Genomic DNA, 18,046 nt, shown 5'->3' on the forward strand with positions numbered 1-18,046 from the left:
GAAAATTATGAAAAAAGAATATCTTGGTAAAAGAGGCACAAAAAACACTGAAGAAATTAACACCATAAAAGAGAACTGGCCAAATGGTAAAAGAGGCACAGAAATCCACTAAAGAGAAAAATGCCTTAAAAAACAGAAATGGCCAAATGAAAATGGAGATACTTTTTACTGAAGGAAAATTCACTGAAGAAAAGAACTCCTTAAAAAGTAGAATTGGCCAAATGAAAAAAGAGGTACAGAATCTCACTTAAGAAAGTAATTCCTCAAAAATTAGGATTGGGGGGCAGCAAGGTGGTACAGTGGATAGAGCTTCAGCCTTGGAGTCAGGAGGACCTGAGTTCAAATCTGGCCTCAGACACTTGACACTTACTGGCTGAGTGACCCTGAACAAGTCACTTAACCCAACTGACTCACCAAAAAAACCCCATTAGGATTGGGTAAGTACAAGGTAATGACTCCATGAGACATCAAGAAACAATAAAACAAAGTCCAAAGAATGAAAATAAATACAAGAAAATATGAAATATCTCACTGAAAAAAACCCAACTGATCTGGAAAACAGATAGAGGAAGCATAATTTAAGAATTAGTGGACCACCTAGAAAACCACAATCAATAAAGAACAAGCCTACATATCATATTTCAAGAAATTACCAAGGAAAACTGCCCTGATATCTTACATTCAGAAGGTAAAATAAAAACTGAAAGAATCCACTGATCACTTCCTGAAAGAGATCCCAAAATGAAAAAAGAAAAGGAAGAACTCAAGTGCTTTGTAAACTTTAAGAGCATTACAAGAGCTGGACTGTGCTGGAGTCTTTAGGAAAATCTTTACTTCTCCATCCTAGTCATACCACTGAGGAAACAGAGGGTGAGACATGAAAAGATTAAATGACCTGCTCAGAGACACAGCAAACCAGGAACAGGGTGAATAATAGAATCCTACTGCATATACTTTCACATCCCTGGATCATAACTACTAATAAAATTTGAAAAGATGTTGAAAAATAAAACAACCTTACATAGTTTTTAATCAATATTTTGGTTTTAAAGTATACAACAAAAAAGGTTGAGATATTTGAAAACATTCACATTGACATCTGCAGTATTTCTGAGAGTGAATAAAGATAAACTATTTTAAAAATAGGAAGCAGGAAAGGTAGCAAGAATCTCTAGGGAAGAGCTTTCATCATCCTTACCAAAATCAGAAACGTTCCCAGTCTTAGCAAGATGTACATGATAATCACTTAGAGGGAAGATTTCTATTTCATCATAAACCTACAAAAGGTAAAACACAAAACAAGACATTCGTGAATACCCAAAACAGAGGACTTACATGGACTCACGTAACGTGAAATGAGCAGAACCAGGAGAACATCACGCACAGTAACAGTGATATTGTAAGGATGAGCAACTGTGAAAGACTTAACTACTCTGAGCAAGATAACAATCCCAGACAATTCCAAAGGACATATGATGAAAAATGCTATTTACCTACAGAGAGAGGACTGGTTAACTATAAGTGCTGATTGAAGCATTTTTCATTTTCTTTATTTTTCTTGTTTTCTTTCTGCAATATGACTAATATAGAAATACATTATGCATGACTTCACATGTATAATGGGTATCATATTGCTGGCCTTCTCAATGAATAGGAGAGTAGCTGGAGGGAGGGAGGAAGGGAGAGAATTTGGAAACTCAAAACAAAAAAAAATGTTTAATAAAATGAAGATGGCACAATTAAAAAAAAGAATTAACATTTGCCATACAGGACACTGTTTGTGTTACAAGCTTAGGATAAAGTTTATAGGTAATTTTATCATTAAGATCATAAATTTAGAGCTGGAAGGGACCTTAGAAGCCACCCAGTCTAAGGCCATCATTTCAAAGATAAGGAAACTGAAGCTGTTAGAGGGATTTGCTCATGGTCACATAGCTAATAATTGTCAGAGGAGGGATTTGAACCAGGTCTTCCTGACTCCAAGTCCAGTACTCTTGCCACTATGCCATTTCAAGATGTCCTTTGTTTAACTTGCCTGTTCTTGCATATATTCATAAGGAGCTGGAATTGAATATTCAAAGTTTTCATCAATTAGTCGTCTAAGTTGTAGGCCATAGTACCTGGGGTCCAGTTGCTTCATCTATAGAAGGATGAGAAAGTTGTTTAGGTGCTTGAGTCTTATTTATAAAAGCCATCATTGTTTACAACAAGTCCTTTACAAAAATGTCTTCTAACAAATAGAAGTTTCTAAAAGTATTGGCTATGAAGCTATAACTTTCTATATAAAAACTCAGATGTCAGTGTACAATGAAGAAAATGGGAAAAAAATTCATTTTTGTATAAGATAAGTCAGCTCCTAGATAGTATGTTAATAATTAAAGTCAAGATGTGCAAATCCAAGAGCACTGAGTGTGTGTGTGTGAGTGTGTGTGTGTGTACATATACACATACATACATATGTGTAAATACACACATCTGATGGCAGAATTTTTGGCTTCTCAGCAAATCATAATTTTTCTATATTGTCTATCTTTAAGTTGTATCCCACTGATTACATTGGAAAAGCTCATAAAATGTATGTATAACCTCATTCCATAGAATTCAGCAATAATTAATAAGCACCTATGTGCAAGACATAAATTAAACAAAGTCTTCATGCAATGCAAACAAGTAAGCTATGTTTCTTCCAGTCTTTTCCATAATACATACAGCATTGAGATCAGAGTATGGTTGGGTGCAGAATATTAAACCTTAGAGCTCTGACTAGATAGAATTTTCCAACTATCCTTTAGACAATAACTCCATTAAGTTGTTAATAACTCGTATTCAGAAGAAAAAAAAAAACAAGTGTAGAATAGGTAGTTTGATCGTATTATAACAAATATTACATATAGGAGTGAAATAAAAAATTGAGAGAAGAATTTACACTATAGATATATATATTATATATAAGTGTGCATGCATGTAGATATAGATATATACACATATAAATAACATACTTTAAATAGACATATCATAGCTTATTACTATCATAGCTTGTAACTTCAGACCAAAGTGACAAAAAAAATAAAATTACACATTTTCTACATTTAGCAGATATAAAAATGGAGCGGAGCTGTGAGGATTACACAAGCTTTCTTGCTTTCCCATACATTTATTTGTATGAACTAAACTGCTTCTGCAAATGAGACTATTTAAGCTCTAGAATGCCACCTGGTGGTTTAAAACTTTGATCTAATATACCTATCCCCAAACTGTTTCTCAGGAGTCAGTATGATATTCATTTTTAGTCATCACTACCTTTCTTTTCAGATGACATTAGATATAAAACTCCCAACTGACAATAAAAAAATAATTCTATTACCTTAGAGAAGTCTACTAAGAACTTGGTAGATAGTTACCTAGTCCACAGAAGTTTGGTATGCTTTATACAACTCTTTAAGATAAAATTGTATTATTGAAAAATTTAATGTAATGCAGACCATGACCTCCAAACTATTCAAAGTAGAGCATAATTCATGGTTTCAGATGCATGGGAAAGCAGCTATCTATAACCTATAGCCTTTCTCTAAAGCTCCTCCCACCCTAAGGCCAAGCTTATAGCCAACTATCTCTACAATCCTATTCCTTTACTGGCAGCTGAGCCCTGAAAAGGAAAGGAGCTCCTCTGGAATATATTCATTACTAGTCAACCTCATTCATTAAGTAGTATGGGGTGTGAAACCTATATGATACAGTGAGTGGACAGAGTGGGTTGGTCATTCTAGAATCAAAAGAACTGAGTTTGAATGCCAACTACAATACTGTCTGGCTAGTCACAAACTCTGTGATCTATACTTCCTCACCTATAAAATATAAATATTGCCTATCTCAGAACAACAAGATTGTTCAATTCAATTTGATAAGTTATTTATTAAGCCCCTTCCTATATAGCAGGCACTATTCTAGGTACTGGGAATAGAAAGGCAAAAATGAGATAGTGCTTAAATTCTAATGAATTCTAATATATTCTATTTTGTCATTCATCCAGATAAATGAACACACTATAAATACAAAGTGTGTGTGTGTGTGTGTGTGTGTGTGTGTGTGTGCGTGTGTGTGTGTGTGTGCGTGTGTGTGTGTGTGTGTGTGTGTGTGTGTGTGTGTGTAGGAGAGTAATGTTTTTGAGGGGCAGGCAGCACTCACACCTGGAGAATCAGGAAATGTCTCCTGAAGGAAATAGCATTTGAGATTGACCTTGAAAGGAACAAGTGACAAAAATGAGGAGACAGAGAGAGCATACAAACTTCAAAATGCTACATAACTGCAATACAAACTGATTAAGACTTTGAGAGTGGTGTAAATGAGATACAGTATATCTATATAGTCTAGTACTATAGTAGATATAGTATATCTGTATAATATGGTAGTATAGCATATAAATATGTAGTACTTAAAGTACTTATATAGTACTTTACAAAGGTTTACAAAAAATTTACTTGTAAATCCTTGTGAGGTGTGCACGTGTGTGTGTGTGTATATAAGAGACACAGACAGAGACAGAGAGAGACAGATGGGGGAGAGGGAGAGAGAGAGAGAGAGAGAGAGAGAGAGAGAGAGAGAGAGAGAGAGAGAGAGAGAGAGAGAGACAGAGAGAGAGAGAGAGAGGGAGAGAGAGGGAGGGAGGGAGGGAGAAAGAGAGAAAGAAGTTAAAGAAGAAAGGGAGAGAGAAAGAGGGGGAGAGGAAGAGAGGAGACTACAGTGAACTCCTGATGTAGAAACTTCCTCCACTGATACAGCTCATCTGGGGGTCTTAGAAGGTTGTGTGGGTGTGGTGAGGTCCCACAGCTAGTAGTGCTACTCACATGAGGTAGGTATTGCAAGTATAATAATAAGAAAGATGAGGAAGCTGAGACTCGGGGAGGTCACACAGCTAACAAGTATCAAAGGTGAAATTCAAACTCAGATCTTACTGGCTCTAAGCCCAGCACTCTGACCACTGTACCATGCTTCTCCCTATTCAGTATTCATTAAGGTGATAAATCATTGTCTTTCACAAATCTCCAACTAAGTAATTTTCTAATAGACATCTGTAATTTATAGAGCTGTCTGACCTCTAGTACAGCCTCACTTACAAATGAAAAAATGCTAAGGCTTTAAGAAAATGGATTTATGTAAAATTTAATACCTTGCATGCTAGAGCCAAAATATCTTCCACTCTGTGTTCTGGTTTGATGGTTAGAGTAACTCCTTGATTATCCTGAAAATGAACATAAGTCTGGATTTCCCAAATGTTTTCCCGGGGACCACTATCTGATGCTGAACTATAAATATGCAGAAATTCATCCACCTGTTGTCAGACACCAAAAGAAAACATGGATGATTGATAACTGAACAGAGAGAATCACTTAAATTAAAATCTTTTGAACAATTAAAATATTTTTAATCTTGAGCATAGTTCTAGCACCAGACTGGAAAGGATACTTATCAGTGTCCACGTTTTTTTTCCCTTTGGGTTACAAAAGAGTGTGATTCTCAATATATCCATCAGCTCTATCCAGACAATTATTTCTCCCTGTCATTTCCTGATCTTTTTACAAGCTGTCCCTTATAAATGTATTTTAAATAATCCTTTACCTACTACAATTCCACAGCTAGTTAATCCTTCAGAACTCTTACAAATATTATCAAAATGCACCAAGTCCATTAGAAGGCAAGCTCCTTGAGAGCATGTTGCAGAGGGCCTGGCACATGCTAAGAGCTGAGTAAATGTATGATGTCTTGACTGGACTCCAGGGAGCCTTTCTCAATGAACAGTGACCACCTAATATCCCCAAGGTGTTCATTCAGCTTCCATTTGTACAATATGCTTATGTGATATTTTTCATTTTTTGTTAATAATATATCCTCATATTCTATCCATTTATTGTCAGGAGGGCATTGCTCATTGACAGAAAACTGCCCTCAGTCAGAAGAATGATGGGTCTCAGGACCTTGTCAATCTCATTTATTCATTATGTACATGGTAAACTCCATCATAGCAGACTACATATACAAAACCTCCATTAAGCCTCCCACACCTAGTGATATGACAGGCTGTACATAGAGCTTAAATGTTTATCACAATATTAGTATGCAAATTCCAAAGTATAAAAAACTTGCTGAGAATCCTCTTGTAATAAGTCTGTGCTGATAGCTGACACAAAAAATATTTTCATGAAAGAACAGATATACTTCCATCACACTGAATATAATAAGTTTTCCTACCAGGTCTAATACATTGTAAGTCACTTCACATTGAATTTCACGAAAGTTTTCCATACACAAGACCAAAAACATCTAAACACAATTCAGTAAGTGGTATACATATGTTGAAGAAGAACAAATAGATTCTGTCGGAGCATGCTTAGGAGGAATAACAGACAGTCTTGTCATCTAATATTTTTGAAATACAGAGATGGACTTGAGAAAGGGGAAGGGAACAAACATTTTTAAAGTGTCTGCTATGTGCCAGACTCTGTGCTAAGGATTTTATAAATATCATCTCATTTTATCTTTACAACAATCCTGGGAGGGAGGTACTGAACTAACTCCTGTGTACCTATCACTCTAACGCTAAAACGCTTAACCTGATATGAATGTTTGCTTATCTTTCCCCGAAAAGAGAAAGGAGGGAACAGCACATTTTTGACTCAAAAACTTATGGGAGAAAATAGGATGATTATAGGATCTGAGAACGATAACAGTGATGCTAGTTCTCAGAAATTAGAGCTGGAAGGGGCCTGGAGACCATCTTGTTCAATGTTCTCATTTTATTGGTAGGAGAGATAAGGCCCAGGGAGGAGAAGAGAATTTGCCTAGGGTCACACACTGAGCAAGCGTCAAAGTTAAGACTCAAATCCAAATTTGCTGCATCCAAATTCAAAGTTCTTTCCACTATACCATTCTCTCTGTAAGTGATTCAGAGAGCAAATATTATCCAAATAGTTTCTTCCAGAATAGGCCCAGACAGAGAAAAATGTCTGCTCTTCCTGCTCACATGTTATTTTCCAAAATGAGCTTTCAGGCAACTCTTATTATTTTGGTGGCTTGAGCCACCTGGTACACGTCTTGGAGGGCTAGGACTCAAGCTGACTATGTAAATCCCAGCAGAGGTCACTATGGAGTAAGAAATCAAACCAGGACAATGCCAAATGAGAGGCATTGAAACATTCTCAAGTACTGATAGAGGTGAAAAATGTCCTTTGAGACAGGTGCTTCTACAGCACACTGAGAAATACCTAAAGAAAAATTTGCAGACTCGCAGATGATTGCTAATAGTCACTTTTCCCCACCTCAAATCTTTCCTCACTCTAGTTCATGCTACACAGTCAACCCTAAAGAGAATTTTCTTTAACAATATTATAATGGAATAAATCTCCCCATAGGCAACACAACCATTTGAACACTGCTAACATAGTGCAAGCAAGGTAGGGTTACCTGGGGGGGGAAAAACATAATGAAAAGTTATCCTTCTTGGGAGGAGGCAGTTCTGAAGATCATGAATGGAATGCCTGAACTTGTAGAAGCATCTACCCTTCAGTTAGCTTTGTTAAACAAAATTATTAAATGACTTCACTTTTCTGATGCTGCTGAAAGATTAATTAGGAAGACATCCAAATAAACCATTGCTTTAAATAGCACAGTAAGTTTTAGTGGAGCTATGAATCATTGGTCCAACCCAGGAATAGGGAACCTGTGGCCTTGAGGCCAACTTGGATCCAGTCAAAAGGCTTTACTTGAAGACCTAGAGGGCCACATGTGGCCTCGAGGCCACAGGTTCCACACCCCTGGTCCAACCATTCTGGAAAGTAATTTGGAACCATGTTAAGAAAAGTGACTAACATGGCCATATCCTCTGACCTAGAGATCCTAATGTGGGCATATGTTTCAAGGAGGTCAACAAGAAAACATAAGGGGCTTTATATGTAGCAAAACACTTGTAGCAGCATTTTTATAGTAACAAAGAGCTGGAAACAAAGTAGATACCCTTCAAGTAGGAAATGACTAAACACGTTGTGGTATATTAATGGAATAGAATCTATCATTATCTGCAAGAAACAAGGAATACAAAGAAAAGGGGAAACAATGGAAAGATATCTGAACTAAAATCAAAGTTAAGTAATTAGAATCAGAGAAACCATGTGCAATGATTACAACATTGTAAACAAGAACAATAAAATACCTAAAACTGAATACTGTAAAAGTGTGATGACCAAGTTTGGCCCCAAAGGGTCAAGGGAATTACCCTTAAGCAGCTATTACATGTCAGGTACCATGCCAAATGCTTTACAAATATTATGTCATGAATTTCCTTCCCTGCTTTACAAAGGTGGGAGACAGCGTGTGAGGAATGCTACATAGAATGTTGAACTTGTCTGATGTAATTAGTCTTGTCAAACTGCCCTTTTCCCATGTTTTAAATTTTTTTTTTGGTTATGATTTGGCTCTCTCCAGGGAAAATATATTGGAAAACAAAAGATACCAATCAAAATTTAAATGAAAATTATAGTGATAATTGTTTAAAATTAAAACCTATTATCTATCTCAATTTTTCTGAAGCATGCATACTAAAATTATCTAATAGCTCACATTTATATATAGCTTTAACTGTATATAGTACTTTACATACATTATGCATTTAAGCCTCAATACAACCCTTTTTTTGAGATGAGTATTTCAGTATTATAAATAAAATTGCAGTTTTTATAAGGAAAAAAATGTATCAAGTCTTTCTAAGTGATAATTTAAAAGACAGTTTAAATAAAATCAGCCTTGTCACTTAGAGCACGGCACCTGGTTACCTGATATGGACACAAAGCTATTCAAAAAGTGATACATTGGGATGGAGATAGAGGTTGCACTAAAGAAATATAGCCTTAAGTTAAAATTGGCACAGCATGTCTACAAATCACAACTATTCCCTGATGTGGACGGTTGAAAGCCAAAACACATCCCTGTACTTTTAGTACAGCTGTTATGACTTTCAGTTAACACCTTCAGTGAGCTGTAGGCGTCTCAAGATACCTCTACACATCGGCATTCATAGCATCAAACAAATCTCTAGGGTGTACTCTCTAGCCCCAAGAAAAACTCAACCTAAAATGAATGTGAATTACAGGTGTTCAGCAGGGAGTAAAGATCCCAGAGTTGTTCAAAGTGGTTTGATATCAGAAACTACAAAACTGAAGTGGATTTTTCAGAGGTAATGGAGATAATCCTGGGACCTCCCCCCCGCCATCTACTCTGATTGGGGCACTTCTCATGGAGATCTGGTCACTTCCATTAGCCTTATGACGGGGATACTTCCAAGGACACAAGTATCTTAGTCCCTTGCTGAAGGGTAGGTAAACAGAGGTTTCTGGTTCATCCATTGATCCCTCTTATGGGCAGAGGGAGAAAAGGGGTAAAGTGAGGGAGGCATGCCAAAGAGAGATGGCTGTGGAACAGAAGATTTGCCTATGCACTATACTTGGAAAGGAGACAACTTCAGCTTTTTCCTCACCCCCACCACTTCTTCTCATTTGTTGAGCTTGTAAAGGTTCTTTGAGCTTTTCTCCCAACTTGTATAACCCAGCAGCAGTGGTGACATAGGACAGTGAAAACAAGTGTTTGTCTAGGAGAGACTAAGGCTAGATCTAAAGGTTCTAATATGCCTAGAACATTTATTTATATTAACTTACCTGAGCACAAGGGACTGAACAATGATCCTAAGACAGTTTGGGTTTTTTTTCCCCCTAGCCTTGGAGGTAACCTCAAGACCTCCTAGATCTAGGTACTGATTGCCCAGTAGGAGATGATTACTATAATAATGTCTCAGACAAGATGACCATCACCAGGAGGAAGAGCCCAAGCCATGACCTGTCTTGCCAGAAGATATGATCCTGGACTGAGGTGCCTGAGCAGTGCAGAACAAAGATAAAATAACTACTCAGCAATCCCACAATGTTTAATGTTTTCATGTTTTAAATATTTGCCTCCAAGGAGATTATAATAGGACTTGTTGACAGTTGTTTCATGTTTTAAGTGTAATTCTGGGCAATTGACCCTGTTTGACTCAGTTTCCTCATCCGCAAAATGAGCTGGAGAAGGAAAAGGCAAACCACACCAGTATTTTTGCCAAGAAAACCCTAAAATGGGGTCACAAAAAGTCAAGATATGACTAAACCAACTGAACAACAACAAAAATTGGGCACTTATGAACCCTTTGTATTTTAAGCATTTATTTTGTGGTGGAGGAAATAGCTAGCTGTCACTTGATCTACTTCATCCATTCAGTGCCTTTATAGAAAGACTTTTTTAGGAAGACTAAGATAAGAGCCAAACTTGACTTTTAAGAAAATTTTCCCCAGGGCTCCATGGTTGGGGCATAAAATGAGCTAATGAGTTAGGAAATGTTCCTATAATTCAGAAAGATAAAAAATCTGATCATCCAATGACATGTACTCAGTCTAAATAACCCCAGACCTGGAACCCCCTGGTGAGCCTCTCAATCCCTCAGTGGGCATAGGATTGCATATAGAAAATCAAGCTGTCATTTATCACCCAATACTACACTAGATCCTGTAGAGAAGTAGAAGATATGGTCCCCATTATCAAAAAGTTTTCAGTTCAGGTACGGAGACAACTGAATACATGATATGAATCAAGTCGTGAGCTTTGTAGAACCTAATGTAAATATAACAGAAGCTGGGATGAAGAACCAATCTTTTATAGCTTTTAAGACTCACAAGCCTTATATATTGATCTCATATGATCCTTTTAACAACCCTCTCAACAACAAACAAGCTGTTTGCTAACTATAGAATCTGGCTGGTGATTGTAAACTTTGTTTTATGTTTGTAGGGACAACTAGATTCATTGTCATGCCATTCTTTATACAAAGATAGGCAATGGGGAAGAGTGGATAGAGCACTGACTTTGGAGCCTGGAAGACTTGTGTGTGAGCCCAGCCTCTAATACATTGCTGGCTTGTGTAATCCTAGGCAAGTCACTTAGTATTTAGGCAATTCTTTAAGACTCTGATTTGCAAAGACTTCACCCTGCTTCCTCAACCTGGAATTTCCTATATCAATGAAATCCCTGCCCCTATTTATTACTTTACTAAGAAGACTGAAAACTAGTTTGAATCTCACCTAGTACAATGCTAGAAAATGCTTATTTGCGAGTTACTTTAACAAAGGTAAATGAACCCTTGAAAAAAATACAAAAGTAGTCTAGAAAATTGTTTCACCTGCCCACTCCCAGCACAGTTACAAAACAAAACAAAAAACCTACCTCAAGCCATAAGAACTTTTAGAAATGTGTTGTTATGAATTAATGTTCTTCACCACTCTCTCAATGCTTCTGTTTCTTGGGCCAGACCAGCCATTTCATTAATGAAGAGTATTCCTACAGAGGAAATTTCCTCATTTCTGCACCAGCTCTTCAACCTAATGATTTCTTTCATACCTGAAGAGATAAGGGGCTTCACCAAAGTCAGAAAGCTAATATGTGTCAAAGGTAGGTCTGGGACTCTGGTCTTTCTGTCCTCCTAGCTCTGAAGCTAGTTTTTTTATCCTGTAGATCATGCTTCCTTGATCTCTCAGCACATGTTTATTACATCACCTTCCAATAGGCTATTTTCATTTGTGGCCTCATTTACTTTCATTTGAGGATCAGTGATTGCATGATTGAAAGTGGATTTTCTTAGATCACTCTTAAAGATCCCAAGCTAAGTTACTACTGCCAAAAAAAATTTCATCTCTGATAGCCAACATTCTGGTAATAAGCCTCTCTCGTATTAATCTGTTGCTAGGCCAATATTTCAAACCTTTCCAGCACTTTATGATGTGCAAAAACTAATTCTGATTAGCAAAATATCTAAGAAGCCTTTGTGAGGCATCAAAAGCAGACTTCAGTAATGAGTATATCTCACAAAAGATCCTTTTTTTTTCCAACTAGCACAGTCAAGTTGAAACTGCTGATGAACACCTATAATCACTTAAGAGTGAACCAAGGACTTATACCACTGAATAACAAACTATAACATGAGAACTCTTACAATTAGAAATAGCACACAAAAGAAATAAGGAACAACTATTTTTACCACCTTAAATAATTATAAGGAATCACAATGGCAGTAACAACTTTCTTACACTACAGTAGCAACAGATTTTCACGTCACTTTGTCTCATATTTCTCCATCCACATAATGGGAACAATATAGAATTACTAAATAACCTCAATTGCAATTACTAGAAATATTAACTGGCTGATGTTTGCAAATCACTTTTGATACCCTTGTATGACAGCCTCTATGTAAGTACTGATTACCATTGCATTAATGGTCCTGAAACCACATGTCAAATTATTCATGCTCCATGTGCTTCATAGAGAGAAAATGGAAACACGGGGTGTTAGCACAGCAAATGCTTTTGGATCAAATGGCTCATAATTACTACTTGGATCACTAAACGGAAATAAGAAGCGACATGGCAATCTGGCTGTCACAAGTGGGCCTTCATCTCTATAGCTTCTGGTAAAAAGAAATTCTATTAGCAAGTGAAATGAAGAAAAGACACGTATTCAGGAGAAAAGGAGTTGTTACACAGTTCTACATTTTCTTTATAAAATATAAGCTGTCATAGAATGACTTCCCACTTGGGGAGATGCCCAAACACCAGGATTGCTATGGTTTCAACAAAAAGAAAATAGTATTTTTAATGTTTGAAACATATTACTAAGCTGTGGTTAAGACAGAGTTTTTTCATTTATATTTTCCATTTTAGAAACGACAGGGTTTTTTTTTTCCTTTTCCGGTTCATAGTCAAATGACTAATATAGCAATACTTCATTCATTCATTCATTGCCACAAAAATTCAGGACACTCCCTACTCCTCTCAACCCACTGCAGGGCCCTGCCCCATATCTAATTTTCCAGCATAGAAAGAAAGCCAAGGACTACAGACAGTCACAAGTTCTGCCATGATGTAGCAAGAGCAGTTGTTTACTTCGTCACTTTCTTTTGACTTAGCTTTTTGTTGTCATCTTTTCCAAAAGAAACTCCTTTCTTCAAATAGCTACATTAGGCTTATTGTTATCCACCAGGGAATACTTAATAATATAAAGAAAAAAACTTCCAGTTTTAGCTTGCTAGACTTTGTTGCTGTTGGCTTGACCCTCTCCTCCTTTGTTTCTTTTAAAAATATTCTTAAATTAAAATGGTTTTCATTCCAACCTTAACAAATTTAAGATCGGGGTGATTCATCTCTGAGACATTACTAGGTGAGTACATCAGTTAGAGTGGCGTGTATGTGTGTGTGTGTGTGTGTGTGTGTGTGTATGCTGTTATACTTTCAATATGTAAAATTGCTTTAAGAAATATGGTAACACACATGAAAATGAGACAACCTACATCTATAATCACAGAACTTCAGTTGAGAAGGGATTTCAATATTTATTGGGGTTCAACCATAAATAAAAGGAATCCTATCTATAACAGCAGACAAGTAGCCATCTTGTATCTGCCTAAAGTCTTCCAATGAAAAGAAGCCCAACACTGCCTACGACAGTACATTCCGCTTTTGGACAATTTTAACTGTCAAGACGTTTTTCCTGATATCAAAATTAAGTTGGTGTCTTTGCATCTTCCAACCACTATTCCCGATTCTGCCCTCTGAAGCCAAAACAAACAAACAGTAATGAGTTCTATCACTTCTTCTATATAACTCTTTACATACTTGAAGACAATTATCATTTACCTTCCTCTCCTCCGCCTTCCCCTCCTCATTTCTTCTCTCCCTCAAGACTAAATGTTCTACTAATGCGTTGTTGGTGGAGTTGTGAAATGATACAACCATTTTGGAGAGCAATTTGGAACTGTGCCCAAAGGGTGGAAAAAATTTGCATATCCTTTGACCCAGCAATAGCATTCCCAGGGCTGTATCCCAAAGAAATCACACAAATGGGAAAAGGACCCACATGTACAAAAATATTTACAGCAGCTCTTTTTGTGGTGGCAAAGAATTGGAAATTGAGGGAATGCCCATCAATTGGGGAATGGCTGAACAAGTTGTGGTATATGAATGTAATGGAATACTATTGTGCTATAAGAAATAATGAGCAGGAAGACTTCAGAAAAACCTGGAAAGACTTGTATGGACTGATGCTGAGTGAAGTGAGCAGAACCAGGAGAACATTGTACACAGTAATAGCCAAGTTGTTTGATGACTAACTTTGATAGACTTAGCCCTTCTCAGCGATGCAAGGATCTAAGATATCTGCATCCAGAGAAAGAGCTATGGAGTTTGACTGCCGATTGAAGCATATTATTTGCTATTTTTTTCTTCTGTTTTGTTTTGTTTTCTCTTTCTTGTGGTTCCTCTTATTGGTTCTAATTCTTCCTTACAACATCACTAATGTGAAAATATGCTTTATTAAGCATATGTATATGCAAAGTATAAGGAATGCATATGTATAGCCTACATCAGATTGTGCACCATCTTGGGGAGGGCAGTGAGAAGAGAGGGGGTGAAAAATTTAAAACTCAAAAGCTTATGGAAGTGATTGTTGATAAAATAAATTAATTTTTTTTTAAAAAGACTAAATGTTCTTAGTTCCTTCAAGTGATCCTCATGTGTCAGAGATGCAAGGCCCTTCACCATTCTAGTTTTGCTCCTCTGGATCTCCAGTTTATCAGTGGTGCCTAGAAATGAACATAACGAGGTTTGGTGAGGGCAGAGTAGGAGGGACTATCATGTCCCTATTTCTGTAAGGTATGCCCCCCACTGATATAGCCCAAGATTCCATTACTTTTTTTGGCTTCTATGTCACATAGATAATTTATAATTGAGCTTGCAGTCCAACAAAAACCTGAGATACTTTTCAGAATAAGTGCTGTCCAGACATCTTCTATTTGTGAAGCTGGTTTTCTGTACTCAAATGCAAGACTTCATACTAGTTCTTATTGAACCTAATCTTATTAGACTCAGTTTACTGCTGTAGTCCATGGACCCCCATCCAGAATAATGTTTTTAAATAAAAATAAAATAAAATGCATAGGATTTTAATATTATTTTAAAATAAAATGATACTACTACAAAAGAAACTCATTTGAATGAAATAAAGTTATCAAAAGGTAATTTAAAAAAACACAAAAGTTCATAGATCTTTGCTCTACCCTGTCATGATACTTGTGGATCCTGGCTCTGTCATCCAGTGTTAGCTATTCCTCACAGCAATTTAATGAGTATACTATCTATGCCTTTATCCAAGTCATGGAAAGAAATGTAAAATAGCACAGGGTGAAGGACAGATCCCTGGGGTACTACACTAGAGACCTCTTGCCACAATGACATTGAGCCATTAACAAACTACTCTTTGACTACAGCAATCCAACCAATTCTGAATCCTGCTGATTTTATTACTGACTAATCCATTTTTCTATATCTTCTTCACAAAACAGTATGAGACTTTGTCAAAAGCTTTGCTAAAAGCTAGAGAAGCCATATCCACAGCCTTCCTGTCATCTACTAGTAATTCTGTCATGCTTTTTTTATGTAATAGAGATGAAAGTGTAACATAAATATTTTACCCCAGTGATTCCCTAAGGGAAAAAGCTAACAAAAAGTAATATTTGCCATTCAACCTCCACTGAAATCTTGCTCTTCTGCCTCATCATGGTCTAGAGGTAACCCTGAGTTGGGAGGGGGAGGGGCTGCTTCATTTTTGTCCTTGTACGACTAGGACTTAGAATGTCACCTGGCACATAATAGGCACTGGATCGACTGACTGGCTGCTCAAAGACTACAAAATGCCAATGGACCACAGTCTCGGGTAGGTTGTACTATGCAGCCTAGCAATGGACCAAGCATCTGCCATCAGCCTTAAGTTTAGAGAAGCCTTTTTGTAAGGATGGTCATGTGGTAGTTACATATACTTCAATCATAATCTGCAAAGGAAGCAGGGGGAATGTAGGAGACGTGACTAATGGAACTGGTGGAGCAAGTATCTACAGCAATAAAACCACGTATTCTTTATTCAAAGAGCTAAAAGGTATTGTTTTTGATTTGAGTTTTCCTCCAAGAGGTGCGCAGAGAGCTGAATTCTAGTCTTGGTTCCAGTGGTAGCTCTATTTGGATTACAAGTAGCTGTAGAATGCATACTGATGCCATCAAAAGCAGTCCTGTGTATTAAAGGGTTTTCACTGGTGGTAGGGCATGGTTTAAACTAGCTTGAATAAATGGCATATGCACACCACTGTGGTACATCCACTATAGAGGACTTATGGATGGACACGAACAATTAGTATAGAATAAGAAAACATGGATGGCGCACATTATATCTTCGTAAATAGATGTGTCCAAATATACAAAGTACCTAAGTAATAAAGACACAAAAATACAAGTATCCCTCTAGATGTCCAATCAAGCCATCAAACACAACATAGGCTATGTAAAATAGTAGGTAGAATACTGGATCTGAAATCAGGAAGGCTTGGTTACTCCTGCCTCAAAGATTTACTAGCTGTATGACCCTTCACAAGTCACTTAACCTCTCTCAATTTGAGTTTCCTCATCTGTAAAATGGGGATAATAATAGAACCTACATCAGAGTTGTTGTGAGGATCAAATTAAATTCTAAATGCATTTATAAAATAACTATGTGTCAGGCACTATGTTAGGAATTGAGGGTACAAAGTCTCTAACCTCAAGTTACCTATAGTTTATGGAGGAAAATGGTAAATACACAGATAAATAAATGCAAGGATCTCATGCAGAAGAAGGTGGCCCAGGAAGTGAACTTTGAAGGGAGATAAGAACTCAGCAAGGCAGAAGAATACTATGCAAACCTTAATCCCTATGTAAATGTCAGTAATTATTATGCACATAATGGAATTGATCGCCTTCCCTCTCTAAAATCTGCCCGTCTTTAACTTTTCTCTCTTTTTTAATAGCACCACTCAATCATTGAGTCTCAAAATCTCAGCCATTTTTACCCTTCTTGCTCCCCCGTCTTACACATCTAATCATTTTTCAAGTCAAGTCAATTTTACCTCCTTAATTCTCTCTCACCTCTGTTCCCTCCTTTACATTTCTGCTACCATAGTTCAAGGTAGGAGGGATCTTAGGAGATCTATCTTTGGATAATACTCAATAAGGAAAGGTGAACTAGAGACAGAAAACAACAGCGAAAAGAAAAATTTCTTGATTGGATTTGTGGAGAAGGATCCGCTCTGATTTTCCTCTCTTTTAGACAGATCAAAGGCAAGATGAATACCACCAAGACTAGGAGCAATCATAGTCACTCAATTTTCCAATCCACCTTAACCTCTCAACACCCCTAATCTTAGAACTGTGGGCGAGAGACTGTGGAGGATATAGATTTACCTAACTGATTCTAAGGTAGTAGGCAAAGGAGCAAATGACTTCTTCAACAGCCAACTGAAGAACAGGCATGGCTTAAGAGGATGGGAGGGGATTATCTGTGGCACTCAGGGTCATAGGAGTAGCCAGCAGTCTGTCTTTTTCAAGAAAGCTGGGAAAAAGTCCTGCCCCTAAATCTTTCTTCCGCTGGCTTAGCCCAGTACCTAAATTTCTATCATTCCCAGGAGGCTTTTCAAAATTCTCAGTATTTTCAATATTTCTATTTCAATAGTCTCCTACTAAGGCATGCTTTTATTTCTTAATCACTTTTTTCAATTAACAAGCATTTTTTCCTCTCCCTACCTCCTCCACTCAGCTATGTGCTTAAAAGCTGCTATCAGCTATTAGCATTTTAATTTGTAATACTTATAATAATAATAGTAGTAACAGCCAACATTTACATAGCACTTACCATGTGCCAGGCACTGTGCTAAGTGCTTTATAATATTATGTCATTTGATGCTCACAACAAGCCTGTAAGCTCCATGCTAATTGTTGTTCAGTTGTTCAGTTGTGTCTGACTCTTTGTGATCCCATCTGGGGTTTTCTTGGCAAAGATATTGGAATAGTTTGCCATTTTCTTCTCCAGCTCATTTTGCAGATGAGGAAATTGAGGCAAAGAG

At 37.1% G+C, this 18,046-nt stretch overlaps 1 protein-coding gene across 1 annotated transcript in view; it reads right to left on the bottom strand.

The window, feature by feature from the left end:
• The window catches only part of TIAM2 (TIAM Rac1 associated GEF 2), a 298,176-nt gene that overhangs the window by 101,562 nt on the left and 178,568 nt on the right, over positions 1 to 18,046 (bottom strand). Inside the window, 3 exon segments of the mRNA XM_078155068.1 lie at positions 1,199 to 1,277; positions 2,036 to 2,140; positions 5,168 to 5,329. Of these exon segments, the coding sequence (XP_078011194.1) occupies positions 1,199 to 1,277; positions 2,036 to 2,140; positions 5,168 to 5,329 (346 nt within the window).

Source organism: Phascolarctos cinereus, unplaced genomic scaffold (genome assembly GCF_003287225.1).
Source record: "Phascolarctos cinereus isolate Bilbo 61053 unplaced genomic scaffold, phaCin_HiC Scaffold_5;HRSCAF=322, whole genome shotgun sequence".
Lineage (NCBI taxonomy): Eukaryota > Metazoa > Chordata > Mammalia > Diprotodontia > Phascolarctidae > Phascolarctos > Phascolarctos cinereus.